The sequence below is a fragment of the Macaca fascicularis genome, chromosome 12 (genome assembly GCF_037993035.2).
Source record: "Macaca fascicularis isolate 582-1 chromosome 12, T2T-MFA8v1.1".
Lineage (NCBI taxonomy): Eukaryota > Metazoa > Chordata > Mammalia > Primates > Cercopithecidae > Macaca > Macaca fascicularis.
Window position 1 is genome coordinate 93,317,657 of NC_088386.1, and position 25,914 is coordinate 93,343,570.

The 25,914-nt window shown below is 36.6% G+C and overlaps 1 protein-coding gene across 2 annotated transcripts in view; it reads right to left on the reverse strand.

Annotated features, from left to right (window-relative positions):
• Nucleotides 1–1,533: 1,533 nt before the first annotated feature.
• Nucleotides 1,534–25,914, reverse strand: part of BOLL (boule homolog, RNA binding protein) — a 60,122-nt gene continuing 35,741 nt past the window's right edge. For both annotated transcript variants that reach the window (XM_065525828.2, XM_005573836.5), the window contains 2 exons: nt 16,361–16,459; nt 1,534–1,729 (listed from right to left, as the gene is read on the reverse strand). In XM_065525828.2, the coding sequence (XP_065381900.1) occupies nt 1,706–1,729; nt 16,361–16,459 (123 nt within the window). In that variant the 3' untranslated portion in view covers nt 1,534–1,705. The remainder of the gene's footprint in view (nt 1,730–16,360; nt 16,460–25,914) is intronic.

Sequence of the window (25,914 nt, forward strand, 5' to 3'; positions counted from 1 at the left end):
CAAACTTGGGTATCAATTATTATCAAAATTCCTTATCCAATAATACATCATTAATTTTTATTAACAGTCCAGGATTTGTTTAGCATCTTGTTTAACATTTGAAAATCAAAACATAAACTTTTTGGTTCTCAAGGATAGTGCTATTAAAAGAAAATCTCGAACATCAGTGGTTAGTAATTTTTTACTTACAGAACAAAAACTTTTGAAATTTCATTGTGGGACTTAATCTATTTACATTCCTAAAACTGAGAATAATTAATGTACTTGAGATCCTTGTATGCTAGTATACATTCATAAGGTTCTACTGTTCTCATGAAACCATTTGATGGCAAACATATTCATTACGGTTTCAAAAGAAAACACCCTATTTGACTCACCGGAAAAACCTTTGTGATCTATATCCTATTATTTCTTCTTCTGCTGCTGAGCATGAAATACATTTGGGGTTGAAACAGGAGAGGAAAGAGATAGATTTATTAGGGGAATATCAACTTTTATGGCTCCCCTGCCCCCTCCACCTAAAATTAGGAGGTCAGTGAAAGAACTGCAAATGAATGTAAAGAGGAATATTTCCTGTACTACTGTAGAAATTTTAGAGATTAAAAACCCCTATGATTTGTTCTGTACCTTTTGAACAATGAATGACTCCCCCTCCCATCTATTTTCCAATTTTTACTATAAAATTTTATTTAGAATCAGGATCTAAAATTTTCCTTTGGTGTAAAAAATAGTTTTGCATTTTATGAAAACAATTGTCCTTTTAAAAATTAATCACATATATAATTGAATATATTGGTTGCATATAAGAAGAAAAGGTTTAAGGATTAAAGCATTCAAAGAACATTAATTTGGTGGAATTTCAGTCAATGTTATGGGATCATGTCAGAGATGAACCCTTCTTTTATCAAAATTCCAAAGGTGGATCCATATTTTATAAAATTTGATACCAAATAAGTTATGTTATAGGAATATTTCAATGTTGTCTCAAACATTGAAGAAAAAATTTAATATGGTCAAATTACATGAAAAGGCAAGAATATTGATCATGTTGATGGTATTTCTAATATTTGGAAAATGTTATAAAAAAAGAAGTATAAATACTATTCAGATTCTGAAAACCATGGCAGACGCAAAATTAAATAAGGAGTAACAGTAACAAATGAATGAAAAATTAGACAAAAGCATATTAAATGACAAAACAGCAAAGCAAAAATAGAATTAAGTCATTAAGATTAAATAGTATACTGTTGTAAAATATATGAAAGTATTAAAAGTATTATAATTAAAAATGATTCTTATCCTAAATATGAAAATAAATATCAAATAATATGAAACATAACATCTAATAGTTTGTTAAGAAAAAATAACACAAAGCAGAGAAAATAAAAGACACCTCACTATTCCCAATGTGGTTATTATTTATGGAATGGATAAAACATGTTGTAGAAAAGGTCATTACAGTTAGATTAGCACATAAAAAACCAACATGCCACATCTACCTAAATAATTTTGTAGAACAGCTGAAAAAGCAAATTTCATCAAATTTAGACAGTTTATAGTGGAATAACTGAGTATGGTGAGGTATTAACTAACACTAAGTTTCACAACGCGCAGCTTCTAGCTGGTTCGTTGAAGCTGGATCTCGGCCACACAAGGATCATTGGACAAGAAATCAGTTGAGCTGGACTAGAGCTGCCCAATTGTCTTAATAATGAATGCTCCACACTGTCTGTTAAGTAAAGAGAAAATATAGATCAGGAAGACTGAATGGAAACACACACACACACACACACACACACACACACACACACACACACACACACAAGTTAGAACAGATGAGTGCAGACCATCAATCAACATTCACTAAATATTTGCAGAACCTTGGTACAAATTAAATTAGAATGTTACAAAGTGAGAGGCTAGCAATTAGGAGGGCTCCAGAACTCAGGAAAAGCTTGTCCCTGCTCTGTGAGAGCTTAGAATCTGTATTTGACAATCTCTAGTCTAGTGTTACAGTATAAATGTTTAGTAAATAAAATGAGGGATGGGTCAGCACAGATTATGAGTTACAACATTTCCTTCTATTAGGTGTGTCTTAAAAACTTGTTTTTAAAAGGGGAATAGTGTTTTTTGCAGGAGGTTATTTAGAAAGCTGCCCAAAACCCTTGCAGGGCGCAGTGGCTTACGCCTGTAATCCCAGCACTTTGGGAGGCCAAGGCGGGTGGATCACGAGGTCAGGAGATCAAGACCATCCTGGCTAATGCAGTGAAAACCCGTTTCTACTAAAAATACAAAAAAAATTAGCCGGGCGTGGTGGCGGGCGCCTGTAGTCCCAGCTACTCAGGAGGCTGAGGCAGGAGAATGGCATGAACCCGGGAGGCAGAGCTTGCAGTGAGCCGAGATTGTGCCACTGCACTCCAGCCTGGGTGACAGAGCAAGACTCCGTCTCAAAAAAAAAAAAAAAAAAGAAAGTTGTCCAAAACCCAAAAGTATCCTTTAAGTGGGCATAAGTAGGACAGGCATACAGGTACTTATGCTGTGTAATTCAGAAGAATTCCATATACCTGTGTCATCCTGGGATTTTTTTGTTGTTGTTGTTAATACTAGTTTGGGTCAAAGAATCAACCTAGTTACTACTACCTTTTTGGCAATTTGGGCCTAGGCCAGCTTCTAATTTAGGGAATCATGCTGTCCTAAGACATATTTTAAATTTTGAATAGGCTCAAAAATTTCCATATTTGTTCCACTATTTCTAGAGCAGCGCTGTCCAATAGAATGGCCCACGTTGATGGGAATGTTTTACGATTACACTATTAAGTATGGTGGCCACTAGTTCCATGTGGCTGTTTAGCACTTGAAATGTGGTTAGTTGCAACTCAGGAACTGAATTTTTAATTTAATTTAAATTAATTTAAAATTGAAATTCAATAGCCTCATGTGGCTAGTGGGTACCATATTGGAGACAGCATGGCTCTAGTGGCTCAAATTTGTTGGGTTTGCTAAAACCAAACTCTACAGACTGGCCTAGATTTCCCTGGCCTGTTTAATACCGTCCAGTACCATTTACTAATGTTCGTAACTGTATTCCCAGTGTCTAGAATAATGGCAAGCACAAGGTAGGTGCTCAGTAAGCGTTTGTTGAATGACTAGATCTACTATGATAATACACAGCCATTCATACCTAGTTAACTACTTAGAGGTTATTGGCTGTAACCTGGTATATACTGGTCCTCTCAGGAGAAAATAGAGATACATGAAGTCAAACCGTTTTATGTATGTGAAATTACTTGGTTAAAGCCTCAATGTGCTAGAGAGAACAAGGAGCAGTGCTAACTTCAGTATATTCATATATGAATAATTTAGGTTGATAAATATGGGAAAATGAGAGAACATGTCTCACTCTGTCACCCAGGCTGGAGTGCAGTGGCATGTTCTCAGCTCACTGCAACCTCCGCCTCCTGGGCTCAAGCAATTCTCCTGTCTCAGCCTTGTGAGTAGCTGGGACTACAGGTGCATGCCACCATGCCTGGCTAATTTTTGAATTTTTAGTAGAGATGGGGTTTCACTGTGTTGCTCAGGTTAGTATCGAACTCCTGACCTCAGGTGATCCACCCACCTAGGCCTCCCAAAGTGCTGGGATTACAGGCATGAGCCACTGCTCCCGGCCAGAGAATGTAATATTTAATGGTAAGAGTGTCACTAAAAGTTGATAAGAGTGATAACAGGGGAAAAATTAATGTCAGATAAAAAACTAAATTCAGATTTTATGCATGACTAAAAGATGGAAAGTGAAGATGTAGAAGTCTTGAAGAAATATATAGTAATCCCGGGCTGGGCGCCATGGCTCATGACTGTAATCCCAGCAATTTGGGAGGCCGAGGTGGGTGGATCACCTGAGGTTAGGAGTTCGAGACTAGCCCGGCCAATATGGTGAAACCCTGTCTCTACTAAAAATACAAAAATTAGCTGGGCATGGTGGCATGCGCCTGCAGTACCAACTACTCAGGAGGCTAAGGCAGGAGAATCACTCGAACCTGGGAGGCAGAGCTTGCAGTGAGTCAAGATCGCTCCACTGCACTCCAGCCTAGGCGACAGTGTGAGACTCTGTCTCAAAAAAAACAAAAGAAAATAAATATATAGTATTCTCATTAGGCAGTAATAGAGCTTTGAAAAGGGTTTTGGCAGTGGAGAGAGAAATTAATACAGCTGATCCTTGAACAACATGGGTTTGAACTGCATGGGTGCACTTAATAAATATGTGTGAAGGTTTTTTTTTTTTTTTGTCTGAGACAGTATCTCACTCTTTTGCCCAGGCTGGAGTGCAGTGGCATGATCTCAGCTCACTGCAACCTCTGCCTCCTGGGCTCAAGCGATTCTCATGCCTCAGCCACCTGAGTAGTTGGGATTACAGTCATGTACAACCATTCCTGGCTAATTTTTGTATTTTTAGTAGAGACAGGGTTTTGCCATGTTGGCCAGGATGGTCTTGAACTCCTGGCCTCAAGTGATTCCCCTGCCTTGGCCTCCCAAAGTGCTGGAATTACAGGCATGAGCCACTGCGCCTGGTCACTTACATGTGAAGTTTTTTCAGTAAATATATCAGAAAATTCTTTGGAGATTTGCAACAATTTGAAAAAACTCACAGAGGAGCTTTACTGCCCAGAAATATTGAAAAAGTTAATAAGGCACTTTTAAAGTTAGGCATGTCATGAGTGCATAAAATATATGTAGGGTCATTCTATCATTTACTACCATAAAATATACACAAATATTTAATAAAAAGTTGAAATTTATCAAAACTTCTACACACAGACACAGACATGGTGCCATTTGCGGTTGAGAGAAATGTAAACAAATGTAAAGATGCAGCACTATATCATAACTTCATAAAATTTACTGTAGTACATACTGTACTACTGTAAAAATTTCACAGCCATTTCCTGTTCTGTTGCAGTAAGCTCAAATGGTGAGCTCAAGTGTTGTGTCTGCCCAAAATACCGTGTGATGACAATCATCTCTGTGTGAGCAGTTCACCTCTCCAGTAAATAGCATGTCAAAGTAAAATTTAATCTCTCTCACTTTTCGCATATTTCTCGTGTTTAGTGCAATACTGTAAACCTTGAATAACACCATAGAACCCTTATGAAATGCCACTAGTGATGCAGGAAGTGCTCCCAAGAAGCAAAGTCATGACAATACAAGAAAAAGTTGAATTGCTTGATACATACTGCAGATTGAGATCTGCAGCTGAGGGTGCCCACCATTTCAAGACAAATGAATCCAGTGTTAAGGACCACGGCAAAAAAAAAAAAAAAAAAAAAAGGAAATTCATGAAGGCATTGCTGCAAGTATGCCAGTAGGCACAAACACCTTGCACTTTTTGCAAAATAATACCTTTTGATCTTGTATTGAAAAATGCAGATTTTATGTGGATGTGGGATTGCTATGGTAAGAAAGGCATACCTATAGACTCTAATATGATTCGAGAAAAAGCAAAGTCATTATATGATAACTTAAAGCAAAAGGAAGGTGAAGGATCTAAAGCTGGATAATGTAATGCCTCTAAAAGGTGGTTTGATAATTTTAGAAAGAGGTTTGGCTTAAAAAATGTCAAGATAACAGGAGAAACAGCTTCCAAAAGGCAGCAGATGAGTTCCAAGATGCCATTAAGAAAATCACTGAAGAAAAAGGATATCTGCCTAAACAGGTTTTTAATGCAGGCAGAAGTGCCTTAGTCAAAAAACAAAAACAAAAACAAAAAAAACACAAACCCACAAAAGACTTTATTAATAAGGAAGAGAAGCAAGCACTAGGATTTAAGGCAGGAAGGGAGAGGCTAACTCTAGTGTTTTGTGCAAATGCAGTCAGGTTTATGATCAGTACTGCCCTTATCCATAAAGCTGCTAATAACTGAGTCTTGAAGGGAAAACATAAACACCAGATGCCAGACTTTTGCACTGAAGGCATCAAAGTGATCTACTTGTCCCTAAGCACAATGCCTCTAATTCAACCACAGAGGGTCATAAGGACCTCTAAGGTGCATTACACATGATATTCTATGGAGAGAATTGTTAATGCTATGCAAGAGAACCCCAAAAGAGAGAACATCATGCAAGTCTGAGGGATTACAGCATTGAAGATGCCATTGTTATAGAAAAAGCCGTGAAAACCATCAAGCCTGAAATAATAAATTCCTACTGGAGAAAACTGTGTCTAGATGTTGTACCTAACTTCACAGGATTTACAACAAAGTCAATCAAGGAAATCATGAAAGAGATTATGGATATGGCAAAAATGGTGGAGGATTGAATGGTTTCAAGATACAGATTTAAGAAAAATTAAAGAGCTAATAGACATTACACCAGAGGAATTTACAAAAGACAACTTGATGGAGATGACTGCTTCTGAACTAGTACCAGATAATGATGAAGAAGACATAGAAGACGCAGTGCCAAATTGACATTAGACAGTCTGGTAGAAGGGTTCTGATCATACAAGACTGTTTTTGACTTCTTTTACAACAATGGACTTAGAAAACTCCCTTAGGAAGACAGTTTAGAGGACAAAGAGAATTGTGCTATAATTAAGGTAGTTGATAAGAGATGAAGAAATATATTTCTTAAAGAGACATTGAAAGATCAAACTGAAGGCAAAGAGAGTCACATCTTAGGAATAATAAAAGTTGAGGACAGGCTAGGTGACAGTATTGAATTAAATAAAATTTAAGAGGGCATGGACTAGCACAAGACCCTTGGGATTTGGCTAATAAGAAGCTGTCAAATATATCTTGGTAATTATCTTAAGATGAGTAGTTTGAATAGATTGCAATATCGAAGAAATAATTTCATATGTAATAATTTCATATGGAATAAAAAAGATACCCCTATATTCCTCCCCACACCTTTCTAAGACAGATAAATTAAAAATATTAATGATGTGTAGAATACAAAATCCTGCTACCTGCTCTCATCATATGTCCTGAAAGTAGAGGAAGATGTTATCTAAAGAATGTTTAAAAAACTATTCTGTAAGAGATTAAGGTGTCATAAGTTGAATTTTATGTCATGAAAAGTACACTGCCTATCCATGTAGTCTAGGTTCTAAGGGAAAAGAAAAAACATTAGGTAAAAGGAGAAAAGAATGTTCAGTTAGAAGGAATGATAGACTCAGAATGCAAGGAAAGTAAGTGCTCAAACTAAGAATGGAAAACCATAATTGGATATGAAAATAAAACAGTAAGATTTTTCCCTATAAAAGAAGTGTAGGATTTACTCAGAATACTGTATCAATCAATCCTCATCCTTACACAGGAATGAATCAATATCTCAAATTACCTTTTACTTACACTTTCCCCCTACTTAAGTATTTTGGCTAGGAAGGGCTTATGGCAAATGTAAATATCAAAACAGCCCAGAGGCTCAGGGTCAGATAATCCATGTTAAACTAAAAAGTAGATTTAAAAGATATAATTAAAAATGAAATTATAACAAATGAATTTATGCTATATTTCATATTATACTTTAAGAGGATACATTAACCTGTTAATGGATTAACTCAAGGGTCATAAAACTATGGACAGCAGGTCAAATCTGGCTCATCACCTGTTTTATAGATTAAGTTTTACTGGAACACAGCCTTACTCATTGTTTCTGTTATGTCTATGGCTACTTTCATGCTACAATGGCAGAGCTGGGTAGTTTTGATAGCAACTATGTATTTAAGCCTGTAAAACTGAAAACATTTACTATTGGGCCCTTTTGTGACCCCTGGTTTAACCTTTCTAGGCTGGAAAGAAATTTTGAGGCTGAGAACTTCTGATATACTATGAAAGGAAACCTTAATAAGGTGCTTTAAGAGCATAGGGTGAACATATTCTTGCTATGGACTGAATGTTTGTGTCCCAGCCACATTCATATGTTAAAGCCCAGTTCCCAGTGTGATGGCATTTGGAGGCGGGATCTTTGGGAGGTAATTAGGTCATGAGGGTGAGCTCTCATGAATGGGATTACTGCCCTTGTAAGACGAGACAGGAAAGAGCTTGCTTCTGCTCTCTCTGCTTTTCACCTTGCAGAAATGAGAAGACAGACATCAGCAAACCAGAAAGTCAGTCCTTAACAGATAATAGACCTCCCAGCACCTCAGTGTTGGACTTTCCAACCTTTTTGTCTCCAAAACTTTGAGAAATAAATGTTTGTTGCATAAGCTACCCAGTCTATGATATAGCTGTTATAGCAGCCTGAACTAAGACAACTTTATAATGTGGGAATAATTTATTACCAGACTTAAATATATTGGATTCACTTTAATTAAATGAAAATACAAATCAGAAATAACAAGTTTAATAGAAACCTTGAGAGAAAGAAGCTATAAAACACTAGTGCTTTTGAGACTAAAAGAACAAGATTAACTAGACATATGTTTAGATATTTAGGAAGATAAGTATTTGTGCACTTGCTACCATGGTTAAGTTAAATCTGTATTTATTCTGTGTTTTACTGTTAGTTGAAAAAAAAATGGTGAGGGGACATCCTTGTCTTGTTGCTGACTAATAGTATTTATTCATCTCAAAATAGAAAAGTGATACCTTTGAGTCACAAATGTTCACATAAGAATTTTTAGAAATGCACATTATGGTACTTATAACTTAACCTGATATCCTAGAGAAGATCTATTGATATTTCCCTCATTTATTCCTTTTACTTGTTTCCAAAACAAGATAATTTAACTTAGGTCCTGCCAGTTTCAATAAAAAGTACAACTGAATTTTGCCATATTTAAAGGAAATAGCCAATGACAATTCTAAAGTAACAGTTAAAGTTACAAGAAAGTTATGGGCTCAGGTCATGAAGAAAGCTGAAAGTTATCTTGAGGGTAAGGTCTTATTAATTGTATTTATAGCACTGCAAAATTATTCTTCAATTGTCATGCTCAATGGACGTTTGATGAACTACTGAGGATGAGCTCTTACTTAAGGCTTGTCATATGGTAGAACCCATATGTTATTTCTATGTGAAGGGCAACTTATTTATGTGATTTATAGTTAACTAATGGCCCATAATACATGAAGATTCTGCCATATTTGACAGTATGTAGCAATATGTAACAGAAATGGCAATAATAACTTAAATCCTTAAGTAAAGTTTTATTTTAGCTGTTTTTTTTTTTTTTTTTGAGACAGTTTTGCTCTGTCACCCAGGATGGAGTGCAGTGGCATGATATTGGTTCACTGAAACCTCTGCCTCCTGGGTTCAAGTGATTCTCATGCCTCAGCCTCCCGGGTTGCTGGTATTACAGGCATGCACCAGCACGCCCAGCTAATTTTTTTTTGTATTTTTAGTAGATGCAAGGTTTCACTGCATTGGTCAGGCTGGTCTCGAACTCCTGGCCTCAAGTGATCTGCCCACCTTGGCGTCCCACAGTGCCGAGATTACAGGCATGGGCCACTGTGCCTAGCCTATTTTAGCTATAGTTGTAATATCATCCTCCAATTAAACAGATACATTTTTTTTTTCAGATTAGAAGGATAAACACACTGATCTGATTTTTTATTTCTGTTCCTTATTTTTAAGAAACTTACTTAAGGAGCAGCATTCAAAAATGAGAAAAAAAACTTACCAAAAGTCAATATAGGAAGTGAAAATAAAGGGAACTGAAGTAATCTCTAGCTCATATAAGCATTATATGAATAAGACAAAATTGACAGTATGGAACAGAAGAGATATCCTATAAATATTTTTTAAGTAAAAATTATTTGACCAAACTTTAAAGTTGAATGAGGAGGCCTTTAAATAAACCTTGGTTTAAGTTTCCAGGATGACATGAAGAACTCTTCCTTAAAGGTTTACAAGAAGAAATAGGCAGCTACTTTCACATTGCAATGAAGAGCTACTACAGTTTGGGTTAGGAATATCTCATTGCAGAAAGAATTTATTCTGCAAAGATAAAGTGTTCTGCAATGTACAAATACTTTTAAATTTGTTATTATTTTGAAGTTTAAATATAAACAAAAAATACAACGCTCTTTAATAACACTGGTTCTTGAATGATATACCTAAGGTCTAAAGTTCTTAAGAAAGAATGGCAAAGAAAATGTATGGAATGGAATTTTATCTCAATGTATTTTATCTGATTTAGTTGTACACAAAGAAACTAACTGAAATTGATAGAATTCTATTTAAAGTCTGCATGATGAAAAAAAAAGCAGAAAATTACTGCAAAAAATACACTAAACATTCTTACAAAGTGAACCATTGAGACGTAATTATTTCCAGGTTATATGATACATTTGAGGTAAAAGTTATTGTAAAATTTATTTTAAAAAATGGATAAGATCAAGGGGAAATGTGATCTATTTTCTCTCTTTAGAAGCTTTTGGAATTTTTCTATTATTCCTACCATTCTGAATTTTTTTCTATTATTCCTGCCATTCTGAAATAACTGGCCTTAGTGTGAGTCTTTTGCAGTAATCGTGGCAAGTAGTTGGTAGGCCCTTTCAATTTAGAGACTCTTGTCCTTAAGTTTCTAGGAGTTTCAGTTTAGAGACTTTCAATTTAGAGGCTCTTGTCCTTAAGTTTCTTGTATTAATTTATTGATAATTTCCTCCAAATGATTTTCTCTATTCCTCTTTCTCCAATTTAATAAATATTGGACTTCTTGGATTAATCTAATTTTATCTTTTCTCTATTATTATTCACCTCAGTCTTTTTTGATGCTACTTTCTGAAAACTTTTGCCTTTAATATTTAACTCATACATAATTTATTTCAGTTATCACATTAGTGAAAAAACTAGTGACATTTTGGAATAAGGTGTATAGTTTAGAGGACTGTACTGATGTTCATTTCCTGTGCCAGTGCCCTCTAGCCAAAGGATGAAGTAGGTGAAGGATATACAGAAACTCTATTATTTCTATAACTTCTCAGTAAATCTGAAATTATTTCAAAATGCAAGGCTAAACAAATTAAAAGGACAGATGTTTGAGAGAAAAAGTATCAGGCTGTCTATGCATGTACCACTTCTCATTAGTTTTTGCCTATTCCGGAGAGGATATTAATTGTAGTTTCTTTGACATTTTCTTCTGCTCCCTGCATTGTATGTTTCTTATGAATTTCTTTTTTTCTGTTTATTTTGTTCTCTCACTCTAGAGGTTTTCTTCTAACGGGCTGCATGTTCATAGTTAAGAGGGACGCACTAAAATCCTAATGGGAAGTTCTTTGTGCATGGTTTGTCAGGGATCTTCACTGCGAGGATTTAAGAGACCAGCTAACTTTTTCTCCATGGTAGAAAGCATGCTTGGATTAGAATCCTGGATCTGCCCCTTACTCAACTATGCTACTGTGGGCAAGTTACTTTTTAAGCTTAAAGTGATCAAAGTTAACACTGCCAGTAATTAGACATATTGGCATCTCATATCCCCTGATATGACACACTGATAAGGGCATATCACCTCTGTGATATTATTGTCCCAAATTCATAACCTTTATCTAATTAAGAGAAAACATAGGCCAAACTCAAAGTGAAGAGTGTTCTACAAAATAATCAGTTTTTTAAAAAAGAACCAAGGTCATGAAAGACAATAAAAGACTATGTAAATGCCACAGATTGGTAGAGAATAAGGAGACATGACAAATTAATGTAGGATCTTAGATTAGATCCTAGAACAGAAAAAGAACATAAGTGAAGAAAATGGTGAAGTTTATACTTTACTTAATAGGTCTGTAGTTTACTTAATAGTACTTTATGAATGCTAATTTCTTGGTTTTGCTAATTGTTTCGATTATGTAAGCTGTTAAAATTAGAAGTTGAGTGAAGAGATACATGAACTCTATGTATTATTTTTACAACCTTTCTGTAAGTGTAAAATTATTTTAAAGTAAAATGTTAAAAAACAGGTTAAAAAGGCCAAGGACATTTGATGAGATGGGATGATGGGGGAAAGATAACTGCCAGGATATCTATGCATGGGTTGCCTCTCATTAATTTTGCTTGAGGCATGATGAATTCTTTTTTGATTTGTAAATTCAAGTCACAGTGTTTTTGTTTTTGTTTTGCTGTTAAAATTTCTGCACATTCTTTTCGTTCCATTTATTCTGTATTCGTTCCATTTATTCTGTATTCCATTATTCTGTATCTCTTTTCTTGAGAATTACTATTTTTTGGTTGGACCTGTCTCTCTGCTCTCTCTATTCTAGCATTTTATCTCATCATTTCATCTTTCATGTTATTGTCTTTTACATTCTGGAATAATTAAAAATATCCTTCTCTATCAAGGATTTCATTTTCTTATGTGACTACTGGCCCATTATGACAAAGGCAAATATGATTCTTTCCATCATGGCAATAGTTTTTGGACAGTGTTTTCTTACACTAGCCAGCAACCATTTCATTTTTCCTATTTTTCAGTTTGCAATTGTTTTTAAAAGATCTATTACTGAGAATATGGGATATATCTTAAAAATTATATTTAATTTCCTCTCATACATATGTTCTTATACATATATACATATTTATAATATTCATCCTTGCCTTCAATGTAGTGCCATATTCAATTTTTTTTCACAGAATCCATATAATATAAATATATACTTTTCTGTTTACTCATCCTTGAATGGGGATCTACCCATGACAATTAGAACTGGTGTCACAAACACTTGATTCTCCTTACTGTGCTATGTCCCCTCTTTTAGATTTACATCAAAAAAGAGGCTTGGTGGACACAGAACCTACACAATTTCTAATGTCTAAGTGGATGAGCATTTATTGCTCCTCCTGCTTCATTCTTTATGAGTAAAAAACTTATTCTAGAGAATCTGAGGCTGTCTATTGTTTGACTATGTATAGCATACATGAAAATTTATACCCTCCTTATATATTCAGAGCTACAAAGCACCAGCTTTTCCTGCCTCTGCTCTCTAGATTACATTGCTTTATACTTGTCCTTCCTAGGTTTTTCAGAATACAACACAATTTTAGTCTCTAAATTGATTTACAAGAAGTATTAATGATACTCAAATGAGGAAATGGTTGGGAAAAAGATACTGGTAGTGGAATCTTTTTGTGAAGTAGAGATAGTTGCTAATTTTTAGGTAAGTGCATGCTCCGGGCCTCTGAACTAGAAGCAGATAGTGGTAGTAGTTCAGATCCCTCTCCAATTTATTTCTGAATCACACTTTGTAGACCACTACTTGTGTTTTTCATTTAAGTCCAATCAGTCCTTTAACTAGAAGAAATTCCTTATAGCCTGGGCAAGTGGTTAAATATGATCCTTAATAGCTGTATGTTTTCATCGATTGTTAGTAGACATGGGAGTTAAATAAAATAGACATTGAATTTAATCCATATGAGAACAATTTTATTAGATACTTATATTAATGCAAAAATGTAAAAACACTGTAAGAAAACCGAAACACTTTAGAATTCTCCACTCATACCCTTCATACCTTGGGATTTGATATTTATCTTAGAAATATAATAGTTCATATACCCAGAAATACAGATTTCCCTTTTGTTCCTTCCTAGTCTAATTCAGTGGGATAATTTTGACGTTATGTGGTTTTGCTTTTTTTGACTTTAAAACTTAATTCTCTTTTTTTTCTTTTTCAAAATTACAGATGGGGTCTCGCCATATTGCCAGGCTGGCCTCAAACTCCTGGCTCAAGTGATCCTCCCGCCTTGGCCTCCCAAAGTGCTGGGGTTCAGGTGTGAGTTACCACACGTGGCCTAAAACTTGTTTCTGTGTGAGATGTTACTGCTGAATTAGGGAATGATGGCCCTAATTAGTATCATATTTATCTAGTTGCCTCTATATTGGTCTGTTTTGTATTTACTCGTTTTTGTATTTGATTTGACAGAGTATGTAAGCTGTGGCTTACAGTCAATGAGTAATTTCTGGTAAACAGTACTTCATAGCAGTTAGACTTGTGCTTCGAACTCTGCATAAGGTTTCTATTTTATGGAATAGATTTGTTGCTTCAAGATAGTTTTGACATCTGAAATTCCTACTTTGGGATATCCTCGATTAACATTCATAAAGTTGTAATCATTAGAGTTTTAAAAATGAGTTTTACACTTATAAAAACAACAACTCTTCCAAAGAATATTTCCACCTTTCTATTTTAAAAGTCACCAAGATTTTTGGTACTAGAGAAAATTTGCATTGGAAGTAAAAAAAGGCTAATGTTTCAAATGTCATTCACTAATATTTTAATATTAGTAATATGCTCTAGAAAAACATTGTTTTGTAATGTAGAACAACATTTGTATATTAAGATTTCCATGTTATAATACAAATGCACTATAAATAAAAATAGATAATTTGCCACATAGTAATACATGCATATTAAAGCATTTCTACAGCATTATACAGTTCTAGAAAACTACAGAAGTGGTTTTGGAGTTTCTGTCTCTGAGTGGGGCATCATTTTGTATTGAGGGTCACTAAATCACCTAAAGAAAAATATTGAGTATAAAATGCATAGAACATTTAACCTTAAAAAGTAAAAATGAGAAACACAAAATTCTACATAATTGTCTTGTGTTTCAGTTTTGACTTTGGAAGTCTATTTTTTTTGTCTCTAACAAAAGAGGAATTGGTAATTATTATTATTTTTTAATTTTAGAGATCTACATGGTCCCACTCTGTTGCCCAGACTAGAATGCAATGGCGTGATCATAGCTCACTGTAACCTTGAAACTTTGGGCTCAAGTGATCAGCCTGCCTCAGCCTCCTGAGTAGTTAGCACTATAGGGGTGCACCACCATGCCCGGCTAGTTTTTAAAATTTTTATTTTGTAGAGGCAGGGTCTCACTATGGTCTCAAACTCCTGGCTTCAAGCAATCCTCCTACCTTGGCCTCCCAAAGTGCTGGGATTACAGGCATGCCCCACCACACTTGGCCAGAATTGGTAATCTTTATATGACTATATTGAAGAGTAAGATACCAGTTTCTCCGTACAATTTCTGATGTTACCTAATCACAGATCTAAGAAAATTTAGAGAAATATATACTCTTAAGCTAGAAGAATTAAATTTTAAGAACGTTTAACATTAACATCCTTTGGAAATTTCTCCTATCCAAATACCACCCACCACTCCGTCCTCTATTCAAAATATTCAGTTTGTATAATTGTATAAATTATACAATTTCCATCACTTGTGATACAGCTCTCTCTCAGTAACTGAAAATAACTATCACTTACATAATATGGCACAGCAATATCAGCCATTTCTGCAGAAGTATATTTGGAGTAAATGTTAATGACAGAAGAAGTTTGTTTTAGATATTCTAACAATACTAAAAATGAAGCCTCTATAAGTAATGTTTAGTAACACTATAGGTTTTGACAATATGTCAAAATTATTGTTTTATTTCATGTTTAGTGTATAGTGGTAAAGTCAATGAAGGGATGCAGTGAGTGGTAATGGCGGTGAGTGGTAATGGGGTGAAGGGACACGAGAAGATCGGGAGGTTCCTTAAAGTAGACTGTCTTGGTATTGAGTTCAACACATAGGATGGGCCAGAACATAAATATGAGTGTGAAATAGCTAATATCCATTATTTTAATGCAAAGACCATGCCTATCTTCCTCACCAAAGTACACTGTATACAGAATTCATATTACCATCTCAACAGTTGCTCTTTACTGCAGATAAAGTTCATTTCCTTAAAGGGATGATGCAAGAGTTTCACTAAGAAACTTGTTCATGAGGGAATAGGAAGAATTCCCTGCTACATAGTAGATAGTCAAAATATATTGAGGATATACATGGGTATAACTAGATTGTCATTCTTTGGCCTGAATCTGACTAAGAAGGCATGAATATGATTCCCAAACTGGAAGAGGAGATCATTAATTGTTTTCATCTCCCCATAAATGTCACATGTCATCAACATAGATAATAAAAATCAGAGTACTGTATATTAAATATCTAGAATAGGCAAATTCATATAGATAGAATATAGATTACAGGTTACCAGGGACTAGGGGTTGGGAAGAAGCACGAAGGAGGAGTTTTTGCTTAATGGGTGCAGAGTTTCAACCTGGGGTGAGGAAAAGGTTTGGAAACAATGGTGATAGTTGCATAGCATTGTGAAAGTAATTAATGCCACTGAATTGCACACTTAACAATGGTTGAAATAGAAAAATTTTAAGTTGCATATGTTACCACAACAAATAAAAAAATGACCATTATAGTTAATTTAGAATTATGTTTCCTTCACACGAAAGAATTTGCTAATTCTGTACTTCTGATCACAAATATGACGTAAATATCCAAAGTTGTTCCTTTCTAGAAGAGAAAGTTGGAAAACTTGAAATACAATGGAAGAAATACAGAGTAAAAAGTCAAAACAAACTTCTTACTTTAATTGGTTCAGGCTGCATCACAGGCGCAGGCATACTGATGGCACTTGGAGCATAAACCTGGTGATATGTTGCTTGAACTCCATGATCAGAATAAGGCTATTACAAAAAAAGAGAGAAAAAATATCACCTTTCATTTATTAATTCAAAATATTTACTCAGCATTTACAATATACTAATCATCTAGCTATACAATGTAGAAACAGTTAAAAACACATTCCCTTATGTTTAATTTTATAATCTGATGAGTTAATATAATGAATTAGCTTATAATCTGATGAGGGAAATAGTAGTCAGAATGATCATAAGTTCTATAGACACATATAGGGATACAATAGGCAAGGGAAGAGATTATGTAAATGCAGTTATAGCTTGTCCAGCAGATGGTGGTACCATTCACTGAATATAGAACACAAGGAAAGCTCAATACTCATGTAATTGTGTGTGAGGGGTTGGAGAGAAGGAGTTAGGTTTGTGATATACAAAATTTGTGGTATTTGTAGGAATTCTAGTAGAGGTATACTGTTGATAGATGTGGCTCTAGACCAGCACTGTCAAATAGAAATATAATGTGAGCTACATATGTTATTTAAAATTTTCCCATTGTCATGTTAGAAAAGTAAAAAAAAAAAGGTTGAATTAATTTTTAATAATGTCTTTTATTTAAACTAATACATATTAAATATTATCATATAAAAGTACAATCAATTTAAACATTAGCAAGATGTTTTACATTCTTTCTTCATGCTGTGTCTTGAAAACCCAGTATGTATTTTACACTTAGGGGACATCTCAATTCTGTCTTACCACATTTCAAGTGCTCAATTGCCACATGTGGCTAGTGGCTATTGTAGTGGATAGTGCAGTCTAAAACTCAGGAGTGAGACTGGGGCTAGATATATGGCTAGGGATGATAACATCAGAGTGAGTATATGTGGTGAAAGAATGGAGAACCAAATATGAAATCTGCTTAAAAAGGAAAACAAAAGGAGGTAAAAGCATTGCCAGAAGAGAGTAGTATTATGGAAACCAAGGGTAGGAAGAGTTTTAGAGAGTAGGTACAATGTCTCTGGGACGTCAAATAAGATTAAAAAGAAAGGAAAGTTTGTGTCGGTTAGAAAGTCATTGAGGACCTTTACCCAATGCAGCCTCAGCAGAAAGGTAATGAAGTAGACTTCAGCAGGTGAGGAGTGAATGGGTAGTGAAGTAGCAGAAATTCTGAATGTAAACTACTTTTTCTAGAAGCTTGGCTTTGAAAGGTAGCAGAAAATTAGGGAATTGGTGGGAGTGTGTGTCACAGGATAATATTGCCTCTTACAAGGTGCTGGGCACTATACAAAGAACCTTGTATACCATATCTCTAGTCTTTACATCAATCCTGCAAAATAGTTTTTCCTGATGTCCTCATTTTACAAATAAGGAAATTATGAAAGCAGGACTATGAAGGGTTAAGTAATTCCTCAAAGTAACACAGTTAGTAAGTGGTGAAGCTGTAAACCAATGGAGAGAAGAAGACTTCAAATACAAGAGAGAAAAAGAACAGTAGATGGAATGAGGTCCCTCAGGAGGAGGGAACTGATAGCAAGTGATAACAACTAGACTGCAAGAGGTAGAAATAACCTTGGACAAGACTGAATGTCACTAAATAAATATAAGAAGCTAAGGATGAGTTAGGATACAGGTAAGTTTGTGTTTCAGGGGTTGGAGCCTGAGTTGGTTTTCACAAATTGGTTCTTTCTTACTCTGCAAAACAGAAGGCAAAGCTATATTCTCAGAATGACATGGGCAGGTGGTGGAGTGGGTGCAATCTGGTAGTACTGGGGACTCGGCAAAAGTTTAAAATAATCATTGAAATAAGTGAGTGAAGATGGTTACTTTTTTTTTTTTAAAAGGAAATCTGACTATAACACTCACAAGAAAAGTCCTGAAGTTCTTAATTTTAGGGAAAAAAAACACTTCAACTGTAAACCATCCCACTCTATTCATTAAGTTATATATTAGTCAGACTATACCCGCTACTAGAAACAATACCAAAACAAAAACACGCAAATATTTTGTATGGAAATACCACAAAAAGTACAAGTTTTAAGGTAATGATGAGCAATATTTTCAGAAAAGCTTTATTAGATTCCATTAAATAGTGCATATATTCTGATGGTAAGTATCTGATATCAGGAATTAAAAATATGATCTAATGCCAAAAGAGATTCTGACAAAAAATCAAATGTAAAACCATTCTTATCTCACTACCTGTCCTTGCAAACCAGAAAACAACAAAAAGAACAAAATATAGATTTTTAAAATGCCATCATCAATTAAAGAAGAAAATGCCTATGACTCCCAAACTATACACAATGTAGAATGTCTGCCAAGTGCTGTGCAAGTTGGACCAACATAAGGGAGGATTCTGAAGCCTCCTTAGGCTTCAGAAAGGATAAAGATTTCCCTAGAGGTCGATGTTCTGGAAGACCTCCTCAGAGATACTTTAGAGTCTTGAGTGCAGAAGTATGTACTGGTCAGGGTGAGGTAGAAGCACAAAATATCTCCACAGAGACCCTATTAATAATTAGGATAATAATTAAAATAATTAATAATCCTGACTTAATAACAGGGGAGGCAGAACTGATAGATACATCATGTTTCTACAATTTTTCTTGTCTACTACCTAGCCTGAGGAATACTACTGCTGGAGGTGAAGCAGGGGGAAAGTGGCAAAGGAAGTAGCAATTGCCACATCCCAATACAGAACCCCTGTGATAAAAAGGGCTTTACAAGGAACAAAAATGATCTCTGGCAAGGATGTGGAGGAAAGGGAATCCTTGTACACTGCTGGTGGGAATGTAAATTAGTATGGCCATTTTGGAAAACAGTAGGGTGGTTTCTCAGAAAATTAAAAATACTATCATGTGATCTAGAAATTCCACTACTGTGTATACACATCCAAAGGAAATGAAGTGAGTATGTTAAAGAGATATCTGCATTTCCATGTTCACTCCAGCATTATTTATAATAGTCAAGATATGGAACCAACCTTAGGCTCCATCAATCGGTGAATGGATAAAGAAAATGTAGTACCTATATACACAATGGAATACTGTTCAGCCTTAACAAAGAAGGAGATCCTGTCATTTATGACAACATGGATGAACCTGGAGGACATTATGCTAAGTGAAATAAGCCAAGCACAGAAAGACAAATACTACATGATTTCATTTATATGTAGAATGTGAAAAAGTTGAACTCATAGAAGCAGAGAGAAGAATGGTGGTTGCCAGGGGCTGGGGATGGGGAGTGAGATGGGAGATGTTGGTCAAAGGGTACAGAGTTTCAGTTCTAAAGGAAGAATATGCCCTGGAGATCTACTGTATAGCCTGACTATAGTTGATAATAACGTATTATATACTTGAAAATTGCTAAGACTTAAGGTACCTTCAACGTTCTCACCGCAAACAAAAAAAAGGATAACCATGTGAGGTGATGGATGAGCTTGATTGGGGTAATCATTTCACAATATGTACATATATCCAACCATCATGTTATACACTGTAAATGTATACCATTTTTCATTATTTACAATTTAGTAAAGTTGAGGAAAAAAAGAAAAAAGCAACCATAAAAAAATAGGTGGGGTAGGCCGGGGTGCAGTGGCTCATGCCTGTAATCTCAGCACTTTGGGAGGCTGAGGTGGGTGAATCATGAGGTCAGGAGATGGAGACCATCCTGGCTAACATGATGAAACCCCATCTCTACTAAAAATACAAAAAATTAGCTGGACTTGGTGGCACATGCCTGTAGTCCCAGCTACTTGGGAGGCTGAGGCAGGGGAATCACTTGAACCCAGGGGGCAGAGGTTGCAGTGAGCCGAGATAGTGCCACTGCACTCCAGCCTGGGTGACAGAGTGAGAGTCCATCTCAAAACAAAACAAACAAACAAAAATGGGGGGGCATGAAACAAACAATAAAGAAATCCTAGTAAAAGTATTGATAGTAAATATTAAGATCCAACTGTGGAAATTATTGTTTCAGAACAAAATTATGTATTACAAAAGTAATAAAACAATGGACTTAAATTGGGAGGTAAATGCTAATTTCATAATCTTTAATGACACTGATTTAAGACATACTATGCCCATGGTACTGGTACCAAAACAGACACAGATCAATGGAACAGGATAGAGAACTCAAATAAGACCACACATATCTACAACCATCTGATCTTCAACAAACCTGATAAAAAAAAAGCAATGGGAAAATAATTCCCTGTTTAATAAATGGTGCTGGGGAGGTCCAGGGCAAGATGGCCAAATAGGAACAACTGTGGTCTGCAGCTTCCAGTGAGACCAATGCAGAAGGTGGGTGATTTCTGCATTTCCAACTGAGGTACCCAGCTCATCTCACTGGGACTGGTTAGACAGTGGGTGCAGCCCATGGAGGGTGAGCAGAAACAGGGTGGGGTGCTGCCTCACTGAGGAAGCACAAGGGGTCAGGGAACTCCCTTCCTCAGCCAAGGGAAGCCATGAGGGACGGTGATATCTGACCCAGATACTATACTTTTCCCATGGCTTTTGCACCCGCAGACCAGGAGATCCCCTTGGGTGCCTACACCACCAGGGCCCCGGGTTTCAAGCACAGAACTGGGCGGCCATTTGGGCAGACACTGAGCTAGCTACAGGGTGTTTTTTGGTTCGTACCCTAGTGGTGCCTGAAACCCCAGAGAGGCAGAACTGTTCATCCCCTGGAAAGGGAGCTGAAGTCAGGAGCCAAGTGGTCTTGCTCAGCAGATCCCACTTCCATAGAGCCCAGCAAGCTGAGACCCACTGGCCTGAAATTCTTGCTGCCAGCACAGCAGACTGAGTCAACCTGGGACACTCGAGCTTGGTGTGGGGGACGGGTATCCACCATTACTGAGGCTTGAGTAGGCGGTTTTCCACTCACAGTGTAAATAAAGCCACCAGGAAGTTTGGACTAGGCGGAACCCACCTCAGCACCACAAAGCCACTGTAGCCAGACTGCCTCTCTAGATTCCTCCTCTCTGGGCAGGGCATCTCTGAAAGAAAGGCAGCAGCCCCAGTCAGGGGCTTATAGGTAAAACTCCCATCTCCCTGGGACAAAACACCTGGGGGAAATGGCATCTGTGAGTGCAGCTTCAGCAGACTTAAATGTTCCTGCCTGCCAGCTCTGAAGAGAGCAATGGATCTCCCAGCACAGTGCTCGAGCTCTGCTAAGGGACAGAATGCCTCCTCAAGTGAGTCCCTGACACCTGTGCCTCCTGACTGGGAGACACCTCCCAGCAGGGGTTGACAGACACCTCATACAGGAGAGCGCCAGTTGGCATCTGGTGGGTGTCCCTCTGGGATGAAGCTTCCAGAGGAAGGAGCAGGCTGCAATCTTTGCTGTTCTGCAACTTCTGCTGGTGGTACCCAGGCAAAGAGGGTCTGGGGTGGGCCTCCAACAAAATCCAGAAGACCTGCAGCAGAGGGGCCTGACTCTTAGAGGGAAAACTAACAAACAGAAAGCAATAACACCAACATCAACAAAAACGACATCCATGCAAAAACCCCATCCGAAGGTCATCAGCATCAAAGATCAAAGGTAGATAAATCCACAAAGATGAGGAAAAACCAGCACAAAAAGGTTGAAAATTCCAAAAACCAGAATGCCTCTTTCCCTTCAAAGGATCACAACTCCTCGCCAGCAAGGGAACAAAACTGGACGGAGAATGAGTTTGATGAATTGACAGAAGTAGGCTTCAGAGGGGGTTAATAAACTCTTCTGAGCTAAAGGAGCATGTTCTAACCCAGTGCAAAGAGGCTAAGAACCTTGATAAAAGGTTACAGGAACTGCAAACTAGAATAACCAGTTTAGAGAAGAACATAAGTGATGTGATGGAACTGAAAAACACAGCATGAGAACTTTGTGAAGCATACACAAGTATCAATAGCCGAATTGATCAAGCAGAAGAAAGGATATCAGAGATGAAAGATTGGCTTAATTAAATAAAGTGTGAAGACAATATTACAGGAAAAAGAATGAAAAGGAATGAACAAAGCCTCCGAGAAATATGGGACTATGTGAAAAGACCAAACCTACATTTGATTGGTGTACCAAAAAGTGATGCGGGGAATGGAACCAAGCTGGAAATTATCCAACTTGGATATTACCCAGGAGAACTTCCTCAACCTAGCAAGACAGGCCAACATTCAGAAAATACAGAGACCACCACAAAGATACTCCTTGAGAAGAGCAATCTGAAGACACATAATCGTCAGATTCACCAAGGTTGAAATGAAGGAAAAAATGTTAAGAGCAGCTAGACAGAAAGGTCAGGTTATCCACAAAGGGAAGCCCACCAAACTAACAGCAGATCTCTCTGCAGAAACCCTACAAGCCAGAAGAGAGTAGGGGCCAATATTCAACATTCTTAAAGAAAAGAACTTTCAACCCAGATTTTCATATCCAGCCAAACTAAGCTTCATAAGTGAAGGGGAAATAAAATCCTTTACAGACAAGCAAATGCTGAGAGGCTTTGTCACCACCAGGCCTGCCTTCTAAGAGCTCCTGAAGGAAGCACTAAATATGGAAAGGAAAAACAAGTACCAGTGACTACAAAAACATACCAAAATGAAAAAACCATCAACACTATGAAGAAACTGCATCAACTAATGTGCAAAATAACCAGCTAGATTCATAATGACAGGATCAAATTCACACATAACAATATTAACTTTAAATTTACATGGCCTAAATGCCCCAATTAAAAGACACAGACTGGCAAATTGGATAAAGAGTCAAGACCCATTGGTGTGTTGTATTCAGGAGACCCATCTCATGTGCAAAGACACACATAGGCTCAAAATAAAGGGATGGAGGAATATTTACCAAGCAAATGGAAAGGAAAAAAAAAAAAAAGCAGGGACTGCAACCCTAGTCTCTGATAAAACAGACTTTAAACCAACAAAGATCAAAAAGACAAAGAAGGGCATTACGTAATGGTAAAGGGATCAATGCAATGAGAAGAGCTAATTATCCTAAATCTATATATGCAGCCAATACAGGAGCACCCAGATTCATGAAGCAAGTTCTTAGAGATCTACAAAGAGATTTAGACTCCCACACAATAATAGTTGGAGACTTTAACACCCCACTGTCAATATTAGATCAACGAGACAGAAAATTAACAAGGATATTCAGGACTTGAACTCAGCTCTGGACCAAGCAGCCCTTATAGACATCTACAGAACTCTCCACCCCAAATCAACAGAATATACACTCTTCTCAGCACCACATAGCACTTATTGTAAAATTGACCACATAATTGGAAGTAAAACACTCCTCAGCAAATGCTAAAGAATGGAAATCATAACAAACAGTCTCTCAGACCACAGTGCAATCAAATTAGAATGCAGGATTAAGAAACTCACTCAAAACCACGCAACTACATGGAAACTGAACAATCTGCTCCTGAATGACTACTGGATAAATTACAAAATTAAGGCAGAAATAAATAGGTTCTTTGAAACCAATGAGAACAAAGACGCAATGTACCAGAATCTCTGGGACACAGCTAAAGCAGTGTTTAGAGAGAAATTTATAGCACTAAATGCATGCAGGAGAAAGTGGGAAAGATCTAAAATTGACACCCTAACATCACAATTAAAAGAACTAGAGAAGCAAGAGCAAACAAATTCGAAAGCTAGCAGAAGACAAGAAATAACTAAGATTAGAGCAGAACTGAAGGAGACAGAGACACGAAAAACCCTTCAAAAAAATCAATGAATCCAAGAGCTTGTTTTTTGAAAAGATTAACAAAATAGATAGACCACTAGCCAGCCTAATAAAGAAGAAGAGAAGAATCAAATAGATACAATAAAAAATGAAAAAGGGGATATCACCACTGATCCCACAGAAATACAAACTATCATCAGAGAATACTATAAACACCTCTACAAAAATAAACTAGAAAATCTGGAAGAAATGGATAAATTCCTAGACACATACACCCTCCCTCCCAAGACTAAACCAGGAACAAGTCAAATCCTTGAATAGACCAATAACAAGTTCTGAAATTGAGGCAGTAATTATTAGCCTACTAAACAAAAAAGTCCAGGACCGGACAGATTCACAGCCAAATTCTACCAGAGGTACAAAGAGGAGCTAGTACCATTCCTTCTGAAACTATTCCAAACAATAGAAAAAGAGGGACTCCTTCCTAACTCATTGTATGAGGCTAGCGTCATCCTAATACCAAAACCTGCCAGAAACACAACAAAAAAAGAAAATTTCAGGCCAACATCCCTGATGAACATTGATGCGAAAATCCTCAATAAAATACTGGCAAACTGAATCCAGCAGCACATCAAATATCTTATCCAGCACCATCAAGTTGGTTTCATCCCTGGGATGGAAGGCTGGTTCAACATATGCAAATCAGTAAATGTAACCCATCACATAAACAGAACCAACAACAAAAACCACATAATTGTCTCAATAGACGCAGAAAAAGCCTTCAAAAAAATTCAACACCATTTCAGGCTAAAAACACTTAATAAACTAGGTATTGACGGAACATATCTCAAAATAATAAGAGCTATTTATGACAAACCCATAGCCAATATCATACTGAATGAGCAAAAGCTGGAAGCATTCCCTTTGAAAACTGGCACAAATCAAGGATGCCCTCTCTCATCACTCCTATTCAACATAGTATTGGATGCTCTGGCCAGGGCAATCAGGCAAGAGAAAGAAATAAAGGGTATTCTTCAATTAGGAAAAGAGGAGGTCAAATTGTCTCTGTTTGCAGATGACATGATTGTATATTTAGAAAACTCCATCATCTCAGCCCAAAAGCTCCTTAAGCTGATAAGCAACTTCAGCAAAGTCTCAAGATACAAAATCAATGTGCAAAAATCACAAGCATTCCTATACACCAATAACAGACAGAGAGCCAAATCGTGAGTGAACTCCCATTCATAATTGCCACAAAGAGAATAAAATACCTAGGAATCCAACTTACAAGGGATGTGAAGGACCTCTTCAAGGAGAACTACAAACCACTGCTCAAGGAAATAAGAGAGGACACAAACAAATGGAAAAACATTCCATGATCATGGGTAGGAAGAATCAATATCATGAAAATGGTCTTACTGCCCAAAGTAATTTATAGATTCAATGTTATTCCTGTCAAGCTACCACTGACTTTCTTCACAGAATTAGAAAAAACTAGTTTAAATTTCATATGGAACCAAAAAAGAGACCGTATAGCCAAGACAATCCTAAGCAGAAAGAACAAAGCTGGAGGCATTACGCTACCTGACTTCAAACTATACTATAAGGCTACAGTAACCAAAACAGCATGGTACTGGTACTAAAACAGAGATATAGACCAATGGAACAGAAACCTCAGAAATAACATCACACATCTACAACCATATGATCTTTGACAAACCTGACAAAAATAAGCAATGGGGAAATGATTCCCTGTTTAATAAATGATGTTGAGAAAACTGGCTAGCCATATGCACAAAACTGAAACTGGACCTCTTCCTTACAACTTA